At 34.2% G+C, this 26444-nt stretch overlaps 1 protein-coding gene across 5 annotated transcripts; it reads right to left on the reverse strand.

Moving 5' to 3' along the window:
* Window positions 1-26136, reverse strand: LOC145327222 (uncharacterized). 5 transcript variants are annotated; one of them, XM_080170804.1, is made up of 32 exons: window positions 26049-26136; window positions 24916-25011; window positions 23765-23824; window positions 22458-22534; window positions 21501-21567; window positions 21143-21208; window positions 20565-20627; window positions 20059-20121; window positions 19138-19345; window positions 18645-18717; window positions 18151-18223; window positions 17484-17585; window positions 15539-15645; window positions 15046-15114; window positions 14558-14620; window positions 13822-13985; window positions 13560-13657; window positions 11979-12064; window positions 11747-11836; window positions 11037-11158; window positions 10706-10837; window positions 10145-10219; window positions 9239-9388; window positions 8541-8897; window positions 7776-7841; window positions 6642-6690; window positions 6538-6602; window positions 5999-6067; window positions 5552-5627; window positions 3578-4183; window positions 3381-3411; window positions 1-1436 (listed from the first exon to the last, which is right to left on the reverse strand). In XM_080170804.1, the coding sequence occupies exons 2-30, from the start codon at window positions 25009-25011 to the stop codon at window positions 4102-4104; spliced, it is 2868 nt and encodes a 955-aa protein (XP_080026930.1). In that variant the 5' UTR covers window positions 26049-26136; the 3' UTR covers window positions 1-1436; window positions 3381-3411; window positions 3578-4101. The 5 variants fall into 5 exon arrangements, with proteins under 5 accessions (XP_080026930.1, XP_080026929.1, XP_080026928.1 ...); XM_080170803.1 differs by having other exon boundaries at window positions 3578-3770; window positions 4055-4183; window positions 6538-6690; XM_080170802.1 differs by having other exon boundaries at window positions 3578-3881; window positions 4055-4183; window positions 6538-6690.
* Between the last annotated feature and the right edge of the window lie 308 nt (window positions 26137-26444).

Here is a 26444-nt window from a genome sequence, read left to right on the forward strand (position 1 = left end):
TTTACTCGTTTTTAATATTTATCTCGTAACAAAAATAAATATAAAATATTTAACAAAATTTTCAATAAATAATGGAATGTTAATTAGTAATCAATTATGACGCAAGACACAGGAAACCAAGGAGAAGTAAAAATTATCAGTTTTTTCATGGATTTTCTAAATATCATTAAATAAACAAGACAAATGTTTGACGAAATTTTAATCTATAAATTTATCTTTCGTTGACCTTTCCCCAGGGATCTAAAGGGATAAGACAATGGGCGACATATTGATGTTCATCACCATTGAAAAAATACAAAATTACCCCTTCTGTTGATTACAACTAGTGGTTAAATCGATTGGACACTCAACTAAATTAACCAACCAATCAAAATTCAATAAATGTCCCCAAGGTTGTTAAGCCAACGAATAAGAAAAAACGTTATTATAAGACTTATGGGACAAGTGTGATAAACAGTCCAATGTCCCTTCAGTACCTGCCTTCACTAGAAATGCTTTGCTAAAAAAATTTAAATGTTCAACAATATGAAAATCTACTTTTTAAATGAAATAACCTTTTCCTTGGCCCCTGCGAGATATTAACAAAATAATGAATATGTAAAATTATGATAATAATATAAAATTTTATTCGTATTTTATTATTTAGTAAAAGGATATCTTAAAGTCCTAAAAAGGGATAGTTTCACCAAATGCATTTGTGCTTAACTTAGTGAATCCAAATATTTCCTAGTTCGAAACCGATTAATATCCGTTGGATTAGAACCGATATTGAAAAATCATGTAACACATCGTATTACAGACAATTTTCCACGAATATCAAAATAAAAATTAATACCAGTTTTGTTAGTAATTTTCTACATTAATATAGATTTAAGGATTTTAATACCTTACCAAAAACTCCTTAAATGCACTTAGTGAAACATTCCCTTTAACTAAAAAAAAACTTTTTAAATCCTTATTTTTTCATGAAATAAGATGTTAATAAAGCACTGTTTTGAGAAAGGCTATTAAGTTAAACTACCTCCTATAAGTTTAATTCTTTTAGAAATATGTAAATGTAAAAATTTTCAAATACAAATGTTTCAAATTTAAAGTTTTAAATTTTACAAAACCTTAAAGCTAAAGTTTTGACATAAATGATAACAATTTTATAACAATAATGAACAACATGTTAATAGAAAGCAAGGAGGATGTTTTTTCTCAAGAAAAACTGTTTTACCTAGGTACAACTTTTCAACAAAAATTAATTTTTATTTGTTGAAAACAGCTGATAACAAAAGTAAAAAATTTCTGAAGAATAAAAATATATTTTGACTAAATAAAGATCAATGGGTTTTACAGTTGATACAGAAAGAGGTAAAATAGTTTATTTTCAAGTTAAACATCCCTCGCTGAATGGTAAGTCTTAGGAACTATTCTAATTTTTAAAATCTACTCTAGGGTTGGGCCGGATATCCGGTTTGGCCGGGTATTCGGCCATATTCAATATCCGGCCGGATACCGGATATCCGGTAATTTGCCTGGTATCCGGCGTTGACCAGATATTCATCCGGATACCGAATGTCCGGAATTAGAAATCAGCCAGATATCCGGACCAACCCTAATCTACGCAACTATTTTTTTATTAACTTGGCACCAAATTTTCTAGTCTAATTTTAACTATGCATTAAAAAAGCATTATCAGCAATATAACTCTATACTTTAGTGGAATTTAAAATTATGATAGAAGTTTACACTAAAGATAAAAGAGATTATGCTGTTATATCTAATTCTAAAGGATATTTTTTTACATTAAATGATTCCTTTCCAAAAATCTGTTACAAATGTATTATTCTTATTTTGAAGGTTTTTTTTTATGGTATGATTGACAATAAATTAAATGCTAAACACTGACTTTTCAGCCAAACCTTGCCTATATTTTAATGTAAATAACTGTATAATACATTCATGATTTCAATTTTGTACTTTAAACTGAAAAAATAATAATCAAAATTTTTAATAAAATATGGTCAAAATAAACTTAATAAGAGTTTCCATTATGGGAATGATTGAAAATTGCCGCTTTAGCAATAAGCACCTTATGCATCTATATTTTTTACCCAGTATGGCTTCGAAACCGATTATTATCCGCTGGATTAGAACAGGTTTTTAGCAATACTGAGAAATTTAGCATCTCGTATTTCAGAAAATTTTCCATTAATATTAAAATAAAAATCATAAAAGGGGGGAGGCGGATGTGCCACTTTTTGAAACCAAAACTAAAAGTCAAATTAACTCAACTAAAAAAAGAGTTACAGGTCTGAGATTTTGCATGGCAGTTGCTTTATAGGGTTACAATATGGAACAGTTAAGAAACGGCGGCGAATCCGCCGAAAACCGCCGAGAAATTGCAAAAAAAATTCGGCGGGAAACGGCGGTTGCGCCGCCGTTTCTTCACAGTTCCATATTGTAACCCTATAAAGCAACTGCCATGCAAAATCTCAGACCTGTAACTCTTTTTTTAGTTGAGTTCCTTTGTTGACTTTTAGTTTTGGTTTCAAAAAGTGGCACATCCGCCTCCCCCCTTATTACCTACCTGTTTTGTTAGCCTAGTCCTTCCGCTAACAAAACTGGTTTTAATTCTACAATTTTTCCGGAAAGCTTTCTATAATACGACGCGATAAATAACTATTATGGTTTACACTAGTGTGAAAAAAAATCAGTGATAGAAAGTGGCAATTAAAACCCATTCCTGTGGAACTTTTTATCACTTATTGCTTGTACTTTCTTATATAACAACCATGATAACTAACACAAAGAAACAAATTTGAATCTGGTGCACAGTTCACGTTAAAATGATCCTGGTAACGGCCAAACGGTGGAACATATAGATTATGCTCGCACAAAATTTTAACCGACAAAAAATGACTACAAATAGTCTGAGATATTTACTACTCAATAATGCACAGTTATCTCGCAGTGCACATAATTTCGCGAAAATGACGCATTTGTTCTTCCGTGAAGCTTTCCCTGTGTATCATTGGATCTTGGCTGTTCTAGATTATTTATAGGCCTTCTTATGCCGCTTAACAAGGTGTGCGGGTATGACATGTACATTGAGCCGTTTGGCAGCTAGCAGCATTTAAACTTCATAGATTTTTGGAGATAATAATTACCAGGAACATTTTACCGTGAACTGCGCTAGATCTAAAATTTTAACACTTAATACAATTTTTGAACTGGAAGCTTTTTATAATCATTGATCAACATTTGTATGTGATTGATTTAAGGCAGCATATTTTTTAGAATGCAAAAAAACACGATATTAAAAAAGAAAAATTTTGATATTAAATAAACTTTTCGATGTATAATAAAAAATTGACTTTACTTAAATTACCAACAATAAAGTTTTGGTCAAAACGATGATAGTAACTAGGGTTGGGCCGGGTATCCGGTTCGGCCGGATATAAGGCCATTTTAACATTCAGCCAGATACCGGATATTGAAACTATACGGATACCAGATATTTGGCTGATTTCTAATACCGGATATCTGGTAATTTGCCAAATATCGGCCCATTTTCAATATCCGGCCCAACCCTAATAGTAACTGTATAAGTTGCATTGGTTTAGTATCAAAATACATAGACAATAAATAATTCAAAGCAAATTAATTTAATACTGACAATGTTCTCGGCAAGCAAGAAAACATTAATATATAAAAAAGTTAGTAATAAAACTAAAAATATGATTTTCTTTAAAATATTTAACAAAAAATTGTAATATTATTGACTATAAATAAATACCGATAAAAAATGTTTAATATTTGTAGTAAAATATGTAAAAAACGAATATAAAAAAATTATGGGTATAGTCCCTTTCGTGACAACGCCTCTTCCGGACCTTTCGTCGTATTTTCACAATAGCTTTTGATAAGTTATTTTAGGTTAGGTTGGGTTAGGTGATTGCCCCGCAAGGTTAGAGCCCACCACAGGTTAGAAATAGGGGGAAAGCTACTGTGAAAATACGACGAAACGCTCCTTAAGAGGCGTTGCCACTAAAGGGACTATACCTACCTAAAATTACTTATTTGGACTGGTTTAATTAAAGATATTTGTAAAAGTTAAACAAAAACATGATTATCAAAACTGGTTAAATTTTCTTTTTCCTCCTCCACCCGCTCTATCATCACAACCGAGGCACGTCTAAAAATAATGGATATAAAATATACGTGGATATTATGACAGGGGGAAAAATTGTCATCAAATTGGGTTGCTAACATAGACATCCTTTTTTGGTCAGTTCATTCATCAAGGAGGGTGATGAAATGAATTGGGGGTATCATTATTTTAGCCAGATGGGAGCATAACTTTATTAATACATGAAAATCTGATGCAACATCCAAGTAATAATATATCAATTCTAAAAATATCATTTTGATAACAAGTCAAACATAAACTGACATGATGCGATGATTCCTATTAGATCTGGGAAAAATTTAGAAAGAGAACCAACTCTATAATCATTTCTATAAAGTGCGCACTGCGTATGTTTTGTTCATTATTAACCAATATGGAAGTATCACTTTATTAGAGTACATGAAAATCTGGTGCAACATCCAGGTAATTATAAATCTATTGTGTTTACCTGACCCCTTGAGTAAAAAATAGTAATGATAAAAAGTATACAATTGGAGCCTTTTGTGATTTACAAAAAGCTTTTGATTGATGTTTTCATAACATCTTGCATGCTTTCTAAAAAATTCTTGTTTACCTGACCCCTTGAGTTGTATTGACAACAGACATATGTATGGTGGGACTTCAGTGTTGCGGATCCGAATCCGCAAGGATCCGCATTTTTTTTTTGAGTCCAAGGATCCGGATCCGGATCCTGGGGTATATTTATGGAAAAATCTACCTAAATTTAAATAAAATAGTCACTTACAAATTTTGAAATATCTGGTAACCTTGTTAAGATCAGCTGATTCACTCCCACACTCTTGTCTCTTTTTTTGACTTCGAGATTAAAGAATAAATATTTTTTGAAAAATTTGGTGATTTTATTTTTATTGTCAAGGATCCGGATCTGCACTGACCAAATTTGGAGGATCCGGATCCGCATACAATCAATGCGGATCCGCAACACTGTGGGACTTCCTGCAAAATCTCACAAAATCTAGCTACCCCCATTGGTTGTGTTTATGATGTAAAATTGTGTTTACCTGACACCTTGAGTTGTATTGACAACAGACATATGTATGGTTGGACTTCCTGCAAAATCTCACAAAATCTAGCTTTTCTGTCCTTTACCTAGCAAAATCTCACAAAATCTAGCTTTTCTGTTCTTTACCTAGCAAAATCTCACAAAATCTAGCTTTTCTGTTCTTTACCTAGCAAAATCTCACAAAATCTAGCTTTTCTGTTCTAAACCTAGCAAAATCTCACAAAATCTAGCTTTTCTGTCCTTAACCTAGGAAATCTCACAAAATCTAGCTTTTCTGTCCTTAACCTAGGAAATCTCACAAAACCTAGCTACCCCCAATGGTTGTGTTAATCATGTAAAATTGCATTTACCTGACCCCTTGAGTTGTATTGACAACAGACATATGTATGGTTGGACTTCCAGGAGTTTCAGGACTGGCTAGGGAACCTAAACAACAATAATCATCCTGTTATGTAAAGTTTAAGTAACCACTGGACCGATCGGTTTCTCCAATGTTGGAAAGATTCAAAATAGATCTCGGGTTAATTTAAGCTAATTTGTTTCTAAAGTCATTGGATGGTTTAATGCCTTTTTTCTGGAGAAAAGAGCTTTAGTTTTTGAATAAGCTTTGAGATTCTTCAAACGTTGAAGAGGGTTTTATGCTACTTTGTGTAGTTTAATTGAGGTCTACACCTTCCCTTCCTACAGAGACATGATGACCTTTAATGTCCTGGAAACAATAACCCCCATTCATGAGTAAAACAAAATATAAATCTAAGCTTTTGTGTAAAGGACAAACTAATGCTTTTATATTTTACCTAATGAAGTAGGACCAGCAGAAATAGCACCAAGTGATGTGGGCGCATCTAGAGAGTTGGGACCTCCCCCTAACACAAAATAAGAGGTTATATCTTAAGATTTAACAAAAGGGTGTATAGAAAAATGTTTGTTGATTCGTTGGCTTAAATTTTGGTTACTTTTTGAACTTTTATTGGTTATTACAAAAAAGTAGTGTCCAAACTTTTGAACCAATAATTTATAATCTACAAAAGGGTCAATTTTATTTATCATCATTGGAGATGTATATCAATTAAATTTAAAGCCATTGTTATTGAATATCTGAACATCCTATTTTATAAAGTAGTAAAGGTTTTTGTCTAAAGCTTAATATCTCAATAACTACTGAACTAATTGGGTTAACTTAATTTATTTAAGCTTTACATAGGTCCTGTGATGGTTTTAGGCTGATTTATTTTCAGATTTAAGTTTTTGAATGGTTTTATGCTATTCTTCAGCCCCTGTCTGTCCCTTCGAAAACAGAGCCCATAGATGCCGCAAGTATAAAAATAGAGTAAACCTATTGATGAATGTTGTCTGGGAGGACATGACAGGTGTACACTTGGTTGATACTGTTGGCTGGAGCCTTCACTGTGTACAGTTGATTGATACTGTTGGCTGGATCCTTCACTGGACCCTCCAGATGGACTACCTGGCGTTATGGGAGCAGAACCTAAGTAAAAACAAGTGTGTCATTTTTATTTGCGAATTTCCCGAAAAGTTTAACATATAGTAAATGCGCTTATATAGTCAAACAGTTATGACTAAATGTATATACATTTTAAATCTTCATACCTAATTAAGAACAGTTTGACTTAATAAGCGCTTTTGACTGTGCTAACACACATGTTTAAGCGAAAAACATAACCTTTTATTATTAAAACAAATTTCAAATGTACAAACTTTTAAAGGGAATATTGGTCTTCTGGCAATATGAATAAAATCATGCTTTAAAACATGGACGTCCAAGCTGTACAAATAAACATTCACCTATTCATTCATATATTATGTTATTGGTAAATTGAGCATAAGCAAAACTATTATAAAACTTAAAATAACTATCAAACTTTTAATGTATTTATTTTAGCAAGACTTTCAACCGGCTAATATGATAATTGAGCGTAAACAAAACATAATATTTTATAAGTTTTTCCTTCATTCTTAAACTTTAAAAAAAGCTCCAAATTTTTATTATGTAACTTCATTTATGTTAATTGTGCATGAAAAATGAATAATAAGTGATATTAATGTAATATGGAAAATTTTACTTAAAATTTTCTATTAAATTAAATATTGAACATAAAAATTAGAGAGATTTTCCCTCATTCATAATGACTTGCAAATTTTTTAATACCTATAAACCCAGAGATCTAAAGGGATAAGACAATGGCTGGTAAATTGATGTACTTCCCCAACCAATGATGATACTCTAATTTACCCCATCTGTAGATAATACTTAATGGTGCAACTTAAATAATAAACCAGTGTAAAAACAGCCTGATGTCCCCTCCTCCTGATATAATCCTCATATAAAAGTAACAGGATATTTGTTTGTCTGTGTGTGTGTAGCAATGCCACCGATATGTCCTTCCTTTTCAGTGAAGCTTCTCATTGGTCAAGAAGAGGTTTTTACAACAACTTTTGGGGGGAAAGTACCATCATCCTCCCAAGCAAAATCTTACCAAAATTTTCATAATTGAAAATAACTAAGAGTATCGCCAATAGCCTAAGGAACTTTTAAAATCCGCAAAAACTTACTTGATTCTTCGTCGATGTATGTGATTTCATCGTTGTCAAAATTTGACTTCGTTAGAGAGGATACCCCTGAATGAAAAATATTTTGAATATCCTGTTATATAAAGTAGTGGGTATAGTCCCTTTCGTGACATCGCACCTAAAGAGGCGATTCTTCGTATTTTTCACAGTAGGTTTTCTCCTATTTCTAGCCCCTGCGGGGGGATCAATTACCTAACCCTGTGTGGGCTGTGGCAAACACCTAACCCAATATAACCTAACCTAACCTATAATAACCGATAAAAAGCCATTTTAAAAATACGACAAATGGCCCCTTAAGGTGCGATGTCACGAAAGGGACTATTCCCGAAGCTTCTTATAGCCCCCCCAGGGAAGGTTAATAACTATTTTTGAGGAGAGTATCTCCACCATAATTTAATACCGTTTTATGAATTGGTATTTTCTTATTTATGAATATTTATGGCATGTGGTTGCTGCATTACTTAAATTTTTTTGGTCGATTTTAAAGGAAAATTGTGGTTTCCCTCAAATTACCTAGTCGAGCACTGAAAAGTTTAGACCCCTCCTTATTTTGAAATAAATTGAAAATAAGGGGGTAGTTTTTTCTAGCGTTCTTAGGTGTAACATTGGGTTGGGGTAGCCAATGAGGGTTAAGCATAAAGAAGAAACAATCCAACCCTCTAATTTTCCCCAAAAATAGGGAGGATAAGAGTTCCTGTGCTCGCTACGCACTATGAGGGGAAAACACCAGACTGAAAGAAACTAAACCTGGAGATCTGGCCGGCTCTGGTAACGGTGGACCCATTCTCTGTCCACCACCCGCCGCGGGAACAAGTGGCAGACCGCCAGCCCCCGCCGACCGGCTGCTGTTAGGCCGTCCATCCGGCGATGTTGTTGCCGGCCGCCGTCCGTCCGGCGAAGGAGTATCAAGATATGAAATGTGATGTTGTTGGTTGCTCTGCTGATAGCTGCTGGTTGTTCTTGTGGTGGGTGCCGGGGGGATAGTTTCATACCCCTCCTCACTGTCCAGTGACAGTTTCTTGTGCTGATGCTGTGGGTTGTTGTTGTGTTGAGTGCTGGGGTAGTTGTGGATTGATTGATACTCGATATTTGTATCTACTAGCCCTATGAACAAAAACAAGCAAGTTTAAATCAAAACATATTACTTATCTCTAATTATTCATTTGATTTTTGAAACACTAATTCCTAGAACAAAAAAGTACTAGGTATATAATAAGCGAAGTAAATCTCCAATAAAGTAAAAAAATTGAGTTCGGTCCATAAATAGTATCCTGTATTTACAAAATTTTGCAACAAAATAACACACAATTCTTTTTAGACTTATGATTTTTATTGTACTGATTAAGTTCTGACACACTACTAGTGCAGTGTTCATGCTCGTTTGTCCTGCCTGTTGCCTTTAGAGCTTTTATAGATGATGTCATCCTTGGTAAAAGAGAACTTACCATTTGTATGTAGCTCAGGTTCACTGACTCCAGCCAGAATCCTCCTGGACTGAGCCTGGAGGCCAACAGAAGGCGGGGGGCTGTCAGGCGGCTGAATGGCTGGAGCCGCTCTGGGCCGGGATGGGCCTCCCATGAAACTGCTTGGACTTCCTATAGTAACATTAGATTTAGTAACATAAAATAACCAGGGATCTAGGAGGAATAAGACAATAGCCGATAAATTGATGTACATCCCCAATGTTGATATACAAAATCACCCCTTCTGTATATTACAATTAGGGCTTTAAATGAGCCTTGGTATGGTTTTAGGCTATTCTTCTGCCTTTCCATATCTCTCCGAGGAGAGCCCCTAGATGCTAGAGACGCAGTGTTGTACCTGAAGATCTTGGAATGGCTCCTCTGATGAGAGCAGGACTGGATGTTCTAGATCCTAGTCCACACACACAGTGACACACACACAACCACACACTAAAGTGTTGTACCTGAAGATCTTGGAATGGCTCCTCTGATGAGAGCAGGACTGGATGTTCTAAATCCTAGTCCACACACACACACACTCACACACTAGGTACTAAGATTGTTGTACCTGAAGATCTTGGAATTGCTCCTCTGGTGAGAGCAGGACTGGATGTTCTAGATCCTGGTCCACACACACACACACACACACACACACAAACTAGAGTGTTGTACCTGAAGATCTTGGAATGGCTCCTCTGGTGAGAGCAGGACTGGATATTCTTGATCCTAGTCCACACACACAGTGACACACACACACACACACACACACACACTAGAATGTTGTACCTGAAGATCTTGGAATGGCTCCTCTGGTGAGAGCAGGACTGGATGTTCTAGATCCTAGTCCACACACACAGTGACACACACACACACACTAAAATTTTGTACCTGAAGATCTTGGAATGGCTCCTCTGGTGAGAGCAGGACTGGATGTTCTTGATCCTGGGAGCAGGCTACTATAACCTAAATAAAACAGGAATCGTTAATTGGTTATAACTTCAGGGAAGGAGAGGGGACATTGGGCTTCAAATTATACTGGCACCCAAAGTTTTATCAACACGCTCTCTTATTTGTTAGCTTTGGGTACTTTTTTAGTTTTTGAAAATCTTGATTGGTTGGTTAATAAAGAGAAGTGTCGGAGTTTTGCAACAAAATATTTCACTCTTCAGAATGGGTATTTTGTTAATCATAATTGGGGATGATAGCACATCAATTAATCGTCCATTGTCTTATTAAGTTAAAAGGGGATTAGCTCTAACTTATATTCATAGCAAAAGAAAGATGTAAAATTCTGAACAAATATAGCAATATTTTCTAATTATAAAGGTTTCTTTTGTAAAATGTAAAATGACGTATGCGGAATTTGCCTTTACATTTTTAATCTAACTAATTTTAGAATCATGAGCAGATCTGACAATTTCATAAAATTTCAGGAAAAAATGAGCGTACCTGCCGACAGGCCAGTAAGAGACAGAGGTGGAGTCGAACTTTCAGCCACACCTCCGGATTTTCCTTGTAGAGATCTCATTTTGTTTTCAGGTACAGTCTCATAGCCCGGCTCAGATCCACCAGTATCATATCCTTAAATATTGGTTCATTGGTGCTAAAATTCAAACCTATGTCTAGCAAATGCCGGAGCTCTAACCCTGCAGCCTCGCAGGGGAACTATCACTGTAGATGCCTAACCTTAAATACGCCACTTTGTAAGAAAGCACCAAAGAGGATCAAAATTCCAGACAATTTACATGAATAGTACCTCGATGTAAAAAAAAAACTATACCTGGTTCTTGTGTATCAGCCCTGGCAGATTGTCCAGGCATCCTGTTGGTATTATTAGCCACACTCTCGTAATCTGGATCCAGGGAGGGACGTAGGTCTGAAACAGTTTCATACCCTGGCTCTCTAAACAGCATCATAATATTTAATTAGGGGTAGTTGTTGAACGAAATGCCTTTGAACATAAATAAGTGAACCAGTATTTTTCATATTCTAGGATATCTGCATTTTTAAAGCTAACAAAAGATAGAATTTAAAGGGAATGGTAGCTCTCAAAATATTCTGTAAAATTGTGAGCAAGTTTCCAGTCAAATGTGCTCATTAAGTCTAACTGTTTAATTTAACGCACATTTAAAACAGTTTGACCTAATAAGCGCATTTGACTGGAATCTTATTCACAACTTTACGGATTTTTGCGAAAGCTACTATTCACTTTCCACCATGAAGTTTTTAAATTATCAAGGCTTAATTATACTTTTATGATTTAAACCTATTTTTTTTATTATTTATTTTTTTATGAAAAACTAATGTAATGTATTCTTGTGAATGAAATAATCTTTTTAAAATGGTCACCTTAACAATCACAAAAAATAGTTTATACAAATCTCAAAAACTGTCAAGTAGCTAAACTCGTAAAGTGCACTTCATGAATTTATCCCTTTAATAGGAATCTATTTTAAAACTATGGTTTTAATTGTTCCTAGGTCTTTTTACCTGTATTGTCTATATTGTGGCCTAGAACCAGCACCCCCAGGACGCTTAGACAGGGTCTCGTAACCGGGATCAAAAGAATCCGCACGAAATCTATAACAGTTATAAATTAAGCTACCCAAACTCAAATCTAAACTAAGAGAAATACTACATCATGAACACGTTTTTTTTAGGCGATGAAGTGGACGTTGTTTATTGGATTTAAATATATAGGAATTTGGCATTTTTTTTTTACCTGGATGGCAAAGTTTCATATCCAGGTTCCCGCCCCTGGCTTCCAGAGGGAACTGTTTCATAATCTGGATCTCTACCATCAAGATTCTAAAAATATATATGTGCAAACATAATAATTTTTTTAAGGTTTCACAGGGGTGTATATTTTCAAATTTGACCCTGCTGAGGGGGGGGGGGGGGATAAAAAATATGTGGTTGGGGGAAAAAATGTAAAAATTAAGAGAACTGAAAGCATTTTTTACCATTTTTCTCACCTTTTTGGCGAAAAAAAACTAAAAGCATATATGTGGGAGGGAGGATAATATGAATAAAATATTTTTCCATTTTATTTCTTCCTTGCTGGAAAAAAACTAGGAGTAGAAAAAAATAAAAAATCTTGCAGCCGGGGGAAAAAAATCTTTTGCAGAATATACCTACACCCCTGAGGTTTCATGAGAATAGATAGAATTAGAACACACAGCAAGGGATAAACCATTACAAGGGACTAATAACTTGACTAACCAAAATATAAATTTTACTTAAATTATTCCTAATCCTTAATAACAAGTGACAGGATGTCAAAGAGTGTGTAAAGATGTCGCTAACTCTTGAACCGGTATACATCTCATTTACATTAAAGCTTAAGCTAACCAATAATAGAACGAGTCAAATATTATATATTGTATAACTTGTACTAAAGATAATGGAACATGTAAATATCATCCACAATATATTGAACAAACAGGACGTAAAGCAGTGGATAGATTCAGAGAACACAGAAATTCAATTGAACCAAATTCTGTAAAAACTGTAGGACAACATTTTTCACAAAATGGCCACAACTCTTGCCATTTACAATTTGTTCCTTTTGAGCAACTTCAAAGTAATAATCCTTGGATAAGATTAGCACGAGAAAAATTTTATATTAGAAAATTTAAACCATTGTTAAATCGTAGAACTTGATTTAAAATGCAGTTGCAATTGTTTTAAAAATATTTTTTTTTTCAAACTATATACCCTTCCCTTTCTTTCTCTTATTACACAGCCAGTTTGACCGCTTCTCCTTTATTTGTTGTTTGGTTGTGTCAAAGTAAAGATCAAACAGTAGCTGTGAATTAAAATTTTATTTCTTATGATATATTTTAAAATTTTGACTATTTTTGTATAATTCTTAATGTTTTTTTCATTTATTTATGTTGTTGTTTTCTATTACCTACAGGTGCGATTGATAATAAAGATTTTTTTCTTTGAAATATATTTTGTTATGAAGCAGCAGTAGTTACTAATTTATAAATGTTATGGTTGAGATAGATTTATAACTGTTAAAAGTACGAGTCAAAAAGTTTCGCAGAAGGGGGAGATTCATTTACAGTCCATTGGCTTCTCATTAAACTAGTTCCTAAAGTTCTGTAATAACGTTTTCTTATTCGCTGACTTAACCACTTTGTCGACTTCCATTGAATTTTGATTTGTGGGATTATCAAGTTGAATGTCAAAACATTTCAGCCGCTAGTAGAAATCTAGAAAAGGGGTAAATTTGTGTATCATCATTGGGGATGTACATCAAATGTCTTAACCCCTTGGATCCCTGGGAGAAACCTACCTTTCCATCCTTGCTTTCTCCAGGTAGTACTTCATATTCTGGGTCCTTGTAGGAGTGGCCACCTGCACCGTCCGTCTCGTCCTGCTGGCGTCCACCTCCTGCACATTTTAATAGTTATTTATCGCATCGTATTAAAAACATCTTTCCGCGGACATTAAAATGAAAAATTAATCTATTCGTTACAAAAAAGAAATAAAAATCTCAACAAATAATTATGACTGAATTACATAAGAAAAAATCCTCGAAAATGTAATTGTTGTACCTGGAATAGCGACGCCCTGCGAGGAGGTACCAGCACCCGAGGTACCGGGTGCTCCATGGTGATGGGAGTGGTGGTGGTGCTCTGACAATTTAGATGTAGATGGGTGGGAGTGGGTGTATGGCACTGTTTCATATCCGGGATCTAGCTTATCCTTCTTCCCCATTCTATAAAAAGATATTTTAGGTGTAGCTCTTACAGCTTACCAACAAATTTTGAAGGTACATTATATTACACCCTTCAACCCCTCCCCCCCCCCAAAAAAAAAAAGCTTGAACGTCCTTGACTCCATGTATTAAACTTATATACTATTTATGCAACTTTATAAAGCTACAAGCTCAACTTATTAAACATATTTTGACCAGTTATATCATATGATTTTCTGGGGTGCTGCCACTTTTACCACTAGCAAAAGTACAGCCACTGTGTTTTTGACAAAAATTGGGTGTGTTTTTGTCAATTTCGTTTTTAGCTGTATTTTTGGCAATATTTTTTTATCCACTGTCAAAATTACACCTTTCCGCTGTCATAAACACAGTTTTACTGTCAAGTTCACACCCATGAAATTCAAGTTTGCTGACAAATTCACAGTTTTGATGACAAAAATACACCTATTTTAAATTAATTTTCTGGTTTTCACTCATATAATATGCAGATTTTTTATAGGCTGCGCTTATTTCATGAAATTGATTAATAAGTACCCAAACTAGTAAAAAAGTACTCAAACATATGTTCCTACCTTCCTTTAACCTTGTTCACTGTAGCATAACCGTTGTCATACGAAGCAGTTGGACGTTCCGATCTAATATAAATTTATAAAGTTAATGATATGCATTGCTGATTTTAAAAAAAATTAAATAGGTAGGTATCTTTATCTATAAATAAAGATTAAAGTAAAAGGTCAAATATATTATAAAACCATTCTCTTTGAAAACGGTCGTTGGTTTCACAAAAAGTGCGTAGCGAGCACAGAACCCCCCCCCCCCCGCTATTTATTAAATGCAAATAAGGGGGGGGGGGGGTAGTTTTTCCCTAACACTGCATGGTTTCTCTATACCAAAAATAACCTAACCTAACGATAAGTAAACCAAAAAAAGCATAGAAAAACTATACCAACCCATTTTTTCATTTCATATAAGTTAATTTAGGAAGTGTTAGGGTTGAGATCAACTATAGTCATATAACTATAAGTCACAAAAATTATTAACATATGCAATTAAAACTGACCTCTTCTTAGATTTATCAATTTTGGAATACATAATATTTGGATCTTCCTCGACTCTCCGCTGTTCTTGTCTAAAACAAATAAACAATGATGACAACATCCATAACTCTTAAAAGTCGGACCCCCCCCCCCACCCCTCGCACTTTAATCCAATCCCCCTAATATATCACCGCCTATCAAAGAGGGTTAATTTTTTTGGTGTAGGTCCCCTGTTTCATAAGGAAATTTCGACTTTAAGTCAGACAAAGTCATATTTTGATTTCTTCATCCTTTAACTTAACAACCTTTGTTTTTAGGTCCTTTTTTACTGAAAAATTTGAACGGTTTTTTCTTACTTTTGAAGCTAAGAAAACATTTTTTCCCCTGTCAAAGTTTATTTTTATGTAAATTTTATATTAAAGGTAAAATAACATGAACAAATATGATAATTATATTTTGAAATCTAACAAAATAACTGTTTTAAATTCAACACTTTATTGATGTAAAGTTTTGTACCTATTAGCATGAGCATGAGCTGAGCCCATAGGATCCATATAAACTGTATCCTCTATAGCTGCATACATTTCATCACTTGTCTCTGATAAAGTTACATAGTTCCCCTCCTAAATTATATTAATCACATAAACTGTATCCTCTATAGCTGCATACATTTCATAACTTGTCTCGGATATAGTTACATAGTTCCCCTCCTAAATTATATTAATCATATAAATTGTATCCTCTATAGCTGCATACATCTCATCACTAGTCTCAGATAAAGTTACATAGTTCCCCTCCTAAATTATATTAATCATATAAACTGTATCCTCTATAGCTGCATACATCTCATCACTTGTCTCGGATAAAGTTACATAGTTCCCCTCCTAAATTATATTAATCATATAAACTGTATCCTCTATAGCTGCATACATTTCATCACTAGTCTCAGATAAAGTTACATAGTTCCCCTCCTAAATTATATTAATCATATAAACTGTATCCTCTATAGCTGCATACATTTCATCACTAGTCTCGGATAAAGTTACATAGTTCCCCTCCTAAATTATATTAATCATATAAACTGTATCCTCTATAGCTGCATACATTTCATCACTAGTCTCAGATAAAGTTACATAGTTCCCCTCCTAAATTATATTAATCATATAAACTGTATCCTCTATAGCTGCATACATCTCATCACTTGTCTCGGATAAAGTTACATAGTTCCCCTCCTAAATTATATTAATCATATAAACTGTATCCTCTATAGCTGCATACATTTCATCACTAGTCTCAGATAAAGTTACATAGTTCCCCTCCTAAATTATATTAATCATATAAACTGTATCCTCTATAGCTGCATACATTTCATCACTAGTCTCGGATAAAGTTACATAGTTCCCCTCCTAAATTATATTAATCATATAAACTGTATATATCACACACACACACACCGTATCCTCTATAGATAATAGCTGCATACATTTCATAACTTGTCTCGGATAAAGTTAAATAATGTCAATAATTATAAATAGCGAAGCTACTATAAAAATTTCGGTAGAAAACAGCGATTATCGGCGAGCGGCGGTTCTGTCGCCATTTCTTAACAATTCCACATTGTAGCTCTTAATTACTACCGCCCTGTCAAACCTTAGTGCAGTAACTCTTTTTAGCCGAGATAATTTGACTTTTAGTTTCAGAAAGTGTCCCCTTTTTTTTTTTCGGATCTACTGCAGTTCACGGTAAAATATTGCTGGTAACGAATATTGCTAAAATTCTATGAATTTTAAAGGCTGCTAACTGCCAAACGGCTGAACGTACAGATCATGCCCGCACACTGTTTTAAGCAGCATAAGAAGGCCTACAAATAATCTGGAATAGCCATAAATCAATAATGCATAATTATCTCGCAGTGCAGAGAAAAGCGCGAAAAAGGCCTATTTTACGAGTTTTTTTCTTCAGTGAAGCTTTCCCTGTGCATCATTGGATCTTGGCTATTCCAGATTATGTGTAGGCCTTCTTATATCGCATAAAGTGGTGTGCGGGTATGATCTGTACGTTCAGCCGTTTGGCAGCTCGCAGCCTTTAAAATTCATAGATTTTTGGCAATATTCGTTACCAGCAATATTTTACCGTAAACTGCAGTAGATCCTTTTTTTTTTACTTCTTTGCCTTTTCCTTGTTTCTTTCTCTTTCTAAATTCTTTCTTTTTTAAAATTAATTAAGGGAACTTGAGAGATAAGACAATGGATACGACATATTAATGAAAAACTGACTAAAAACTTTATATTACAATTAGTGGTTGTAACGTTTTGACACTCAACCAAATGAACCAACCAATCAAAATATACATAACTTCCCCAAGGTTGTTAAGCCAACCAATAAGAAAACGTTAATATAAGACTTTGGGGACTATTGTAATAAACAGCCCAATGTCCCCTCCCTCCCTGCAAAACTTGACCTGTATGGTAGGTTGAGGTGGGTGTAGAACTTGTGGTCTCAGGTTCTCTAGAGGTTCACGGACTGATATGCTTGTGTAGCCTTTTGTAGAGTAGGTTGACTCCTAAAAGTTTAATCAGATAGGGTATTAAAGTAAAAATAGAGGGTTCACAAGCTATATGTAACTCTACCCACCCACGAGATAGGGACCCTTTAATTGGATCTTTGAATATTAACCAATAGCGTCGGAAATATTTAACTCAAATCTGATTGATCTTAAAGTAAATTTTCCCTTAAAATTAATGAATGGATGAACAAACCAGTCAAGATTAAATAAAAGTTTTGAAGTCAATGAATTAGAGAACGAATCAATAAAACTGCGTGCAAGTATCATCAGTCAAATATCCCCCTTCCTCCCTAACTTACGTATAACATATAAAGTATCTTTCATGCAATAAGGGTATTTTGTGAAAAATCTATATATTATTAATTGGATACCGCACCAGATTTTCACGTACTCTGCTGAAGTGATGGTAGCACCAGGCTAAAATGACTATATCCCCCCTCTCCTCCCTTCCTACTGGATAAACGAACTGAACAATAAATAAGACTCCTATTACCAAGCTAAATTGACGACAAATTTTCGCCTGCCACTATATCCACGTATATCCTATATCCATTATTTTCACCTGAGAATCTCCAGAGAAATGTTGCTGTGCTCCTTGGTTGTGATTTGGTTCTGGTGGCAGTGGGGTAGATTGTCTAAATAATATATTTGTCAAGGTTCTAGCAGCCATTTTGGAGTTGTTCTTTAATATAAACATTTTAAATTGAATTGAACGATTCTAACACAGATGTAGAAAAGTTTTGCTTTCATAAGTATTGATTGCATAAGATAAAATAGCCTAACCTAGCTCCTTCATTTTACTTTTTTTCAGTATGGCTTCGAAACAGATTAATGTCCGCTGGATTAGAACCGGTTCTCTGTCATCTTGTAATGTACAGGAACGTATTACAGACAATTTTCCAGGAATATTAAAATAAAATCTTAAAATTAATACCAGTTTTGTTAGCCCATGTCTACGGTTCCTTGGGGCTAACACAACCTCATCTTATAATTTTCAGTTTAATATGCGCGGATAGCTGTCCAGTGTCCATAATACGATGCGATAAATAACTTTACCTGCTTGTATTTCTGGCAGGAGGTGGAACCCAGGGTGCAAAGGAACCGGAAGGTGGGAACCCAATGCCAGGTCCTAGAAATACATACATTATTGTATTAATGATTCAAGATTTTTTCAATTTCAGCATGGTAATTTCAGACACGTACAATTCACAAATTAAGCTGTAAATAACCAGGGATATGGTATACCTAATTACTATTTTGTTTTACATTGGGTTACTAATGGAACATCCATTCATACTTAAAAATTTTTCTCCAGGGATCTAGAGGGATAAAAAAAGGTAAAATAAATTGATGTACATCTTCTATAATAACAAAATTATCCCACTAGATTTACATTATTGGTGAAAATGTTTCTACACTGACTTTGAACCAACCAATCAAGATTAACAAAGTCTTTGAACCGACGAATTAGAAAACATGTTTAACAACAACTTTCTAGTACAATTATTATTTACAGTCCAATGTCCCCACCCTCTCTGATATTTCCTACCTGGTGGAAAACTAGTTGTAGTGAGGGGGAAACCGCCGCCACTGACAGCTGCACCTCCTTGTGGATGTGCCCCACCCCCACCACTAGCCCCGTGATGTGGCGGGGAGTCAGACTTGGAACTACCAGGCAGGGCTGCAGAAGAGCCAGGCGGGGCACCAGCTGCGGTCAACTTTTCTGTTGTCTCATATTCTGTATCATCATCGTCCTCCTGCAATATCAGGAGTGTGACGTTAATAATAAAAGCAGGAGAATGGTTGGTTAAGTCCATAGGTCACTCTTAAGGGATAAGACAATGGTAATTCCCTTCTTTACATTGAAATTAAAAATACTAAAAAGTTTGGACTCTGCTAATTTGAGATTTAGTAACAGTACCCTAAAGCTTTTAAGCCAGCTAATGAGAGATTGTGTTTGTAAAACTTTAGTTACAATTTTCCGATATCCCCTCCCTTCCTCATTATTACGTTAATTACGAGATTGAAATCACATTATCCATACTTATTATTACTTAACTTATACCTACAGACTTTTAATAATTTTGTTCTTAAAGCAACTTAAAAAGTTGGGTGTTGTCAGTATTGTGACATTGCCTCTTAAAGGGCGTTTCATCATATTTCAATAGTATTATTTCTCCTATTTCTAACACTTGTGGGCAGGGGCGTCCAAGCTTTTTTTATTGGGGGGGGGGAGGTAATATTTATTTTATAGAGGCATTTTTTTTATTGGGGGGGGGGGGTAATCACCCCATTACCCCCTCCCCCCCCCCCCTTGGACGTCTATGCTTGTGGGGCAATCATTAACATTCATCTAACTTAACCTAGCAATCTATCAAAAGCTACTGCTAAAATACGACGAAACGACCCTTAAGAGGCGATGTCATGAACCGAGAATACCAAAAAAATTTTATAATTAATGTTAACCTACCTCTACTTCTTGTTTTCCATCATGGCCCTCTCGTACCTTTGCATATGGATGTTCTTGTTTACCCTATTATGAAAAATGGATTGATAACTACATGATAATAATTTAATCAATATGTATTTTTTGTATTATAAACAGATGAATCGAATTGTAAAGGCATATCGCAGTAATACTTTTCTCCAAAACACTTAACCATAAAACAACACCTTGATCGTTTTTTTTTTGTAAAACCAGTTTTTGTGGACATTAGGTATTGAATTAGATAAAATAAAATAAATAATATAAAATAATTTGCTTTTATTTGATTAAAGCTATATAAAAGTAGAAGGAAAATACACGAAAAAAATGACCCCCTTATTTATCCTTAACTAGCGGATACGCCCCTAGCCTCTAGGTTAGCGAGATCCTACGCTACAAACAAACAGACAGACAAACAGATAGACAAACAAACAGACAGACATCGTTCTACTTTGTATTATAGATTGTGGTATCTATAATGTGTGTGCTACCTGTTTCTTGACCCTGGCATAAGGATGGTGTGACTGGTCCAGTTCTGGAAGAGCTGCAGCACCCTGTACAAATGGATATATTATTACTTGGATGTTGTCAGCTTATACCACCAACAAACTTAATTTGAAAAGAAATCACGAAACCTACACCTATTTTTAGCTGTCGTTGGGGGAGTAACACATAGTAAAGTTGACGACCTCTCCATTTGTCACCCAAATATTATTTCAGATTTATTTCGCTTGTTGGTTATATCTTATTCATAGGATGTTGTACCAGATTTGCATGTACTCTCAATAAAGTGATACCCACAGCTAACTAACATAAGGATACCTTCCCCCCCTTTACCCTATCCCCTCCTCCCCTTACTGAACCGACCAATAAATGAGTTCCATATTAGCAACCTAAATTGACGAAAATTTTCCCCTGTGAATATATATCCATTTATGTAAACTATAACCATTGTAGAAGATAAATATTTGATGTAAAAAAAACATCAAAATCTAAAATCATTAGGTAAAAACCTAATCTTTATGGGAATCACTAAAACTTCCTCGTACTTATAAAACTTGTACTATACCTGCGTACTATGATTTCTGGCAATATTATCATCCACTGTTGCATACAATTCTGATGTATTATCATCCTGCAACAAACATTCATGTGTATTGTGCATAAAGAAAAAAATAAATACATACCTATATGTTTTTTATCTAATGTGATACCTACTTTTTTTTTATCCTACACCCTTAGAGGCCTCTAGAATCACTTTCGGGACGTCGAACCTCCAATTTCAATTTTAGTTTTATAAAGATTAAGTTAAAATAGGGAGGTGATAATTTTATCTAGGGGAGGATGGTGGTACCCTCTTTCTGTACAAACAGACAGATAGATATATCCTGCTACTTTTTTTTATAAAGATATAAAATTATAAACACCTTAGTTGAACCATTTCTGTAGACATCCTCTGGAAGCTCTGGTAATTTACGGTCATAGGAAGGCGTCCTGTCCAAAATTACTTATTAATTGATTAGCAATAGTTTCTTAGGGTTTGGAACCAAGTAGTCATGGAGTAGGCTAAGACACTTTTGTATAGCCACTAGGGCTATCAAGCTCCACGTTCAAGCACATTATGACTTGACCCGCTATCTCATGAGAGCTACTCATTATTACCTCAGCCTCGCCGAGTATGGCAGGTGTCCCAAATTAAGTCACTGTAATGAATGACGCTCACCGCAGAGGAGCTTGGGATAAGGGTAGTACTGATATTATGTACGTGACTATTGAGTATCCAAACTTACTCAAGAATCCCCTTCTTACACAACCAGGGGAAGTTGCGTGAAGTATTCAACTGAGAAATTTGAGTTTCCACATGTGGATTAGAACTCGAACTCTCATCACCGTAACTCAGTGCGTTACCACTGAGCTACGACGCCCATTCTTTACTTATTAATCACTTGTTGATTTCTTAATAAATGTATAAGTATAGATTTTTGACTCAGACAACTGGCCCAAGTGATGGAAACCTTATTATTCTGCTAGCAAATTGGTTTCTGATCTTTTGCAGCGACTTAGCTGTGTTTATATTTCCGACGCTATTGGCTGATATTCATAGACTATGCAGGCAAACCAGAAATTAATACAGTGCAGTGGTGGTATCCTTTTCCAAAATAGCTATAAACATTCCCAGGACTACACTGTAAAGGAGAACCATATCGTCGGAGCGGTTATTACAGTCAGAGATTCTGTTACTTCTATATAAGGATATACTCATAAAAATAAAACTGCGTAATTTTTATAAATGAGCTTAACTACTTCTTTATGCCAATTGCTTTAAAATTGCGGGCAGCTGCAGTTTCAAAGCCCAGCGAATATTAATTCAATTAATAAGTTGCCTATTGCAGTTGTCGTCAGTGTTAGGTGGGGCCAACAATTTGTGGGATCCATTAGATATATTCAACTGATCTTCATTCTAAAATGGAATAATTATAAAATAAATTTACAAAATAACTTTTATACAAAACCACAATGGCAAAAATTGACAATAAATCACTAAATATGACATATTTGTTGAAAAGTTTATTAATTCTGCCAACGGAACATAACTAAGGAGCGAAGCATAAATAAATCATGGATAGACAAACATTTATTCATTTACTGGATGCTTAATGCTCATCTAATTGATAAAAGGAATCTTTACCAAAGTTTCCAGCGGTCTAACTTTAAAAGCAGCCTAGAAATCACATTTCCTGCATAGCGTTACGGACGGACTAACTGATTGACAGACGAAGTAAATTATAGTGAATCTTTGCTACTAAAAATCCCCTTATTATCCCAATAATCTTACTGCCTTGGGTTTATACAGTTCAAATAATAATAAACCAATCGAAAGCATGAAGAGCATTATTTCTAGTCTAAGGGAATAGTAGCTTTCGCAAAAGTCCGTAAAGTTGTGAGTAAGATTCCAGTCAAATACGCTTATTAAGTCTAACTGTTCTAAATGTTGAAAAAAAAACATAGTATAATTAAACGCTTATTTAACCCCTAACGGTCGGGGGGGGGGGGGGGGGGGGCGTTGAACGCCCCCCCTCCGGTTTTTAATATCTAATTTTCTGTGTGGGAAAGATAAAGAGCCCAAACTGCGTGACTTTTCATGTATGGGTATAACACATAGCTGAGAGTTGGAAGTTTTTGAATATCTCCATCCTGGCGGGCACAGGATGCCAGCAAACATGGCAGGGTCCAGGTAAAGAGCAAAATATTTTTTAGACTTAAACAAAGCATTTTATCTTACCAAAATACTAAAATATCCTCTAGTAGTACATCCTCATATTGTTACAGGTGTTCCAACTTCCAAGTCAATTTCAGGTTCCAGGTATTATCCTGCTGGTCCTGATCCTCCAGGTCTCAAGAAATCTTTAAAAGGCTACTTTGGCCGCAATTTCAGCAAAAAAATTCTTCTAGCTTCAAAAATAAGAAAATTACAGCCGTTTGAAATTCTAAAAACAAAGTCCTCTAGCTCTAATAGGGACTGAGATAATAAGGGGGGAGGGGGCGTTCAACCGATTAAGGTGCGGCAAGGGGCCCGACTGTTAAGGGTTAAATACAGTTTGACCCCATAAGCGCATTTGACAGTAATCTTACTTGCAACTATACGGAATTTTGCGAAAGCTACTATTCCCTTAATCAAATAAAAACTTACTTTTCTGGTAACAGTGCCTTCAACCCCATATATATCAGGATTGCTTCTGCTTACTCGTATCTAGACAAAATAAATATTCAAAAAGGTGACAATTTTTTTAATGTGACTAGATTACGGCGCTAAAATTCCAGAAAGAAATTAAAACTTTTTGTAAGTTAATTAACTGATCTAAGAGGTTATTTATTTATTGCATCGTATTATAGACAAATTCCCGCGGATATTTAAATGATAATAACTAATAAGACCATATTTGTAAACCCCGAGCTAACAATGCTGGTAGGTATTAATTCTATGTTTTTTTTATTTTAAAATTAATTAATTTTCATTATGGATAAGAACCGGTTGTAATCCAGCGAATATTTATCGGCTTCGAAGCCATTTTGGAATAAAAATTCTACTGGTTAGGTGGCTACACACATAAATATTTTCTTAGGTATTCTTTTAATACCTACACATGTGACATGTATTATTTACCTATTATTTTTTCTTTTATTTTACTTGTATAACATACTCTTTGTTTATTGTCTTAATAATTTTATATTTATGTAAGAGGTTAGATAAATAAAAATTGAAAAGGTGTTTGTTCGGAAACTTATATAGTAAATAATTTGGCGCTATACTATATTCTTTTTATATAATTTTTATTATGGAAAATCTTTTTTTAATATGCACTAAGACATTAAATAAAAAGTATGGTATTTTTCGATACAGTTAAAGTCTGACTCTTTTCTGGAGATTTCTTTCGCCAAAAAACTTATAATAAATAAGGGAAGAACTAAATTATATCCTCCTAACAAATATTTGAAATACCAACTTGGGCCACTATTAAATAAATTCAAAACTTTCTACAAGTGTTCTTAAATGAGAAATATCTGTACTTATCCTATTCCCCTTTAATAAGAAACTAGTAGCTACGCCCCTAAATCTAGGAACTCTGTATTCGAAGGGACAGAGAGGGGGCTAGAAATAAATAGCATAAAACCATTCAAAGGATTAAACCTTAAAATTAAAAGCTTTAAAACCAACCAAGAACCTATGTAAAGCCAACCTAAAATAGAGGACTATATCGGTTCAGTAGTTCTTAAGAGATCTTAAGTTTCAGCCAAAGAAAACCTTACTACTTTTTATATAAAAGGAAATATAAATATCACCTTGATGCATAAAAGAAATACTATAAAAATGGCAGGTATTGTCGCTATACTGACAACCAGTACGGTCATGTCAGATCCAGAATAACTCGGCTCCATCTGAAACAGATTAAGTTGGATTTGTATAAATATTTTACTGGTACCCAAAGCTTTATTAACATATTCTCATTCGTTGGCTTAAAAAGAGTTAAAACTTGGGTAGGAATGTCCAATCTTTCAAACAAATAGTTTTGATTTGAAAAAGGGGTAATATTGTTTAACACCATTGGGGATTTAGCTTTGACTTTGGTCTTGTAAAATAAGTTTCCTTGTATCTATTGTTAATTCTTTTTAATTTAACCTGGATGGCTTAGCATTGCAAAAAATAATAGGTACTGAATTACGTTATTTTTGACTGACAGAAAATTAAGAAGCAAAATCTAAAATAAAATACCTATATTTCTATATTCATGGACTAGGAAATGTGATCCAAACAAACAATTCTAAGTGAAAATATCCCCACAACCCTCTTCTTACCCACTTCCTTTCAGTTACACCAAAAACAAGTTTTACGCCAACTCTACGCAAACAAAATATTTAATTTTCGGCAATTTCAAATGGAATTAATTTGCTAAATGACAGCCGCTGACTTAAGAACTATTTCTATTATTTATGAACCAGTTTTTCATCTGATCATTTATATAATCGAACAATGAAATAAAATAAAAAGTGTTTTTGTAAAATTTGATAATAAAATCTAATTGAATAATATTAAAATTAAGAGTTCTTTATAAATAAATACAATTATTCAATTGACAAAAAAAAATAATATTTCTCTTTTTATTACAAAATTTCAATTTAAAAAAAAAAGCTTTTAACAAAGTTAGTGATACTAATACACGAATCAATATATCATTACTTGGATGTTGCATCAGATTTTCATGTACTCTGATAAAATTAAGAACGCAGCTGACTGACGATACCCTCCATCCACCCCCATTTACCCAGTCCCCTCCCTACCTACTGGACAAACAGACCAATAAAAGAAGACTATATTAGGAAACTAAAAATTGACGACAATTTTTTTTCTCCTGTCAATATATCTACGTATATCATATATCCAATAATAATATAAGATCTACAAATCACACTCTTACCTTTGAACCATGACAATAAATTCAGCGGATTTTCTATTCAACCCTTTCAGTCCGACATTTTATTATAAAATAAACTCTGAAATAATTCATATATATATTATAAAATCTAACAAATATTTTATGCTAGATCAGCTATAGTTTATAAAATCATCTATAAGGTCAGGTTTTTATAAACCTTAAAAACATAACATAAGAATTTTAAAATAATCTTTTACTAAAAATGCTTTTGATTTAGCACATTAAATTAATTTTAACTGGTTTTTCTAAAAATTAAAATACTTTAATTACAACATTGATAAGCAAAGTTATAGAAAAAGCTTCTATTGATTAATCTATTTTTTTTAGAGGACATCTAGAACTGAAACATAAAAGATTTTTTTTAATAAAGTAAAAAAT

This window comes from Acartia tonsa, chromosome 8 (genome assembly GCF_053477335.1).
Source record: "Acartia tonsa isolate MP-2025a chromosome 8, ASM5347733v1, whole genome shotgun sequence".
Taxonomy (NCBI): domain Eukaryota; kingdom Metazoa; phylum Arthropoda; class Copepoda; order Calanoida; family Acartiidae; genus Acartia; species Acartia tonsa.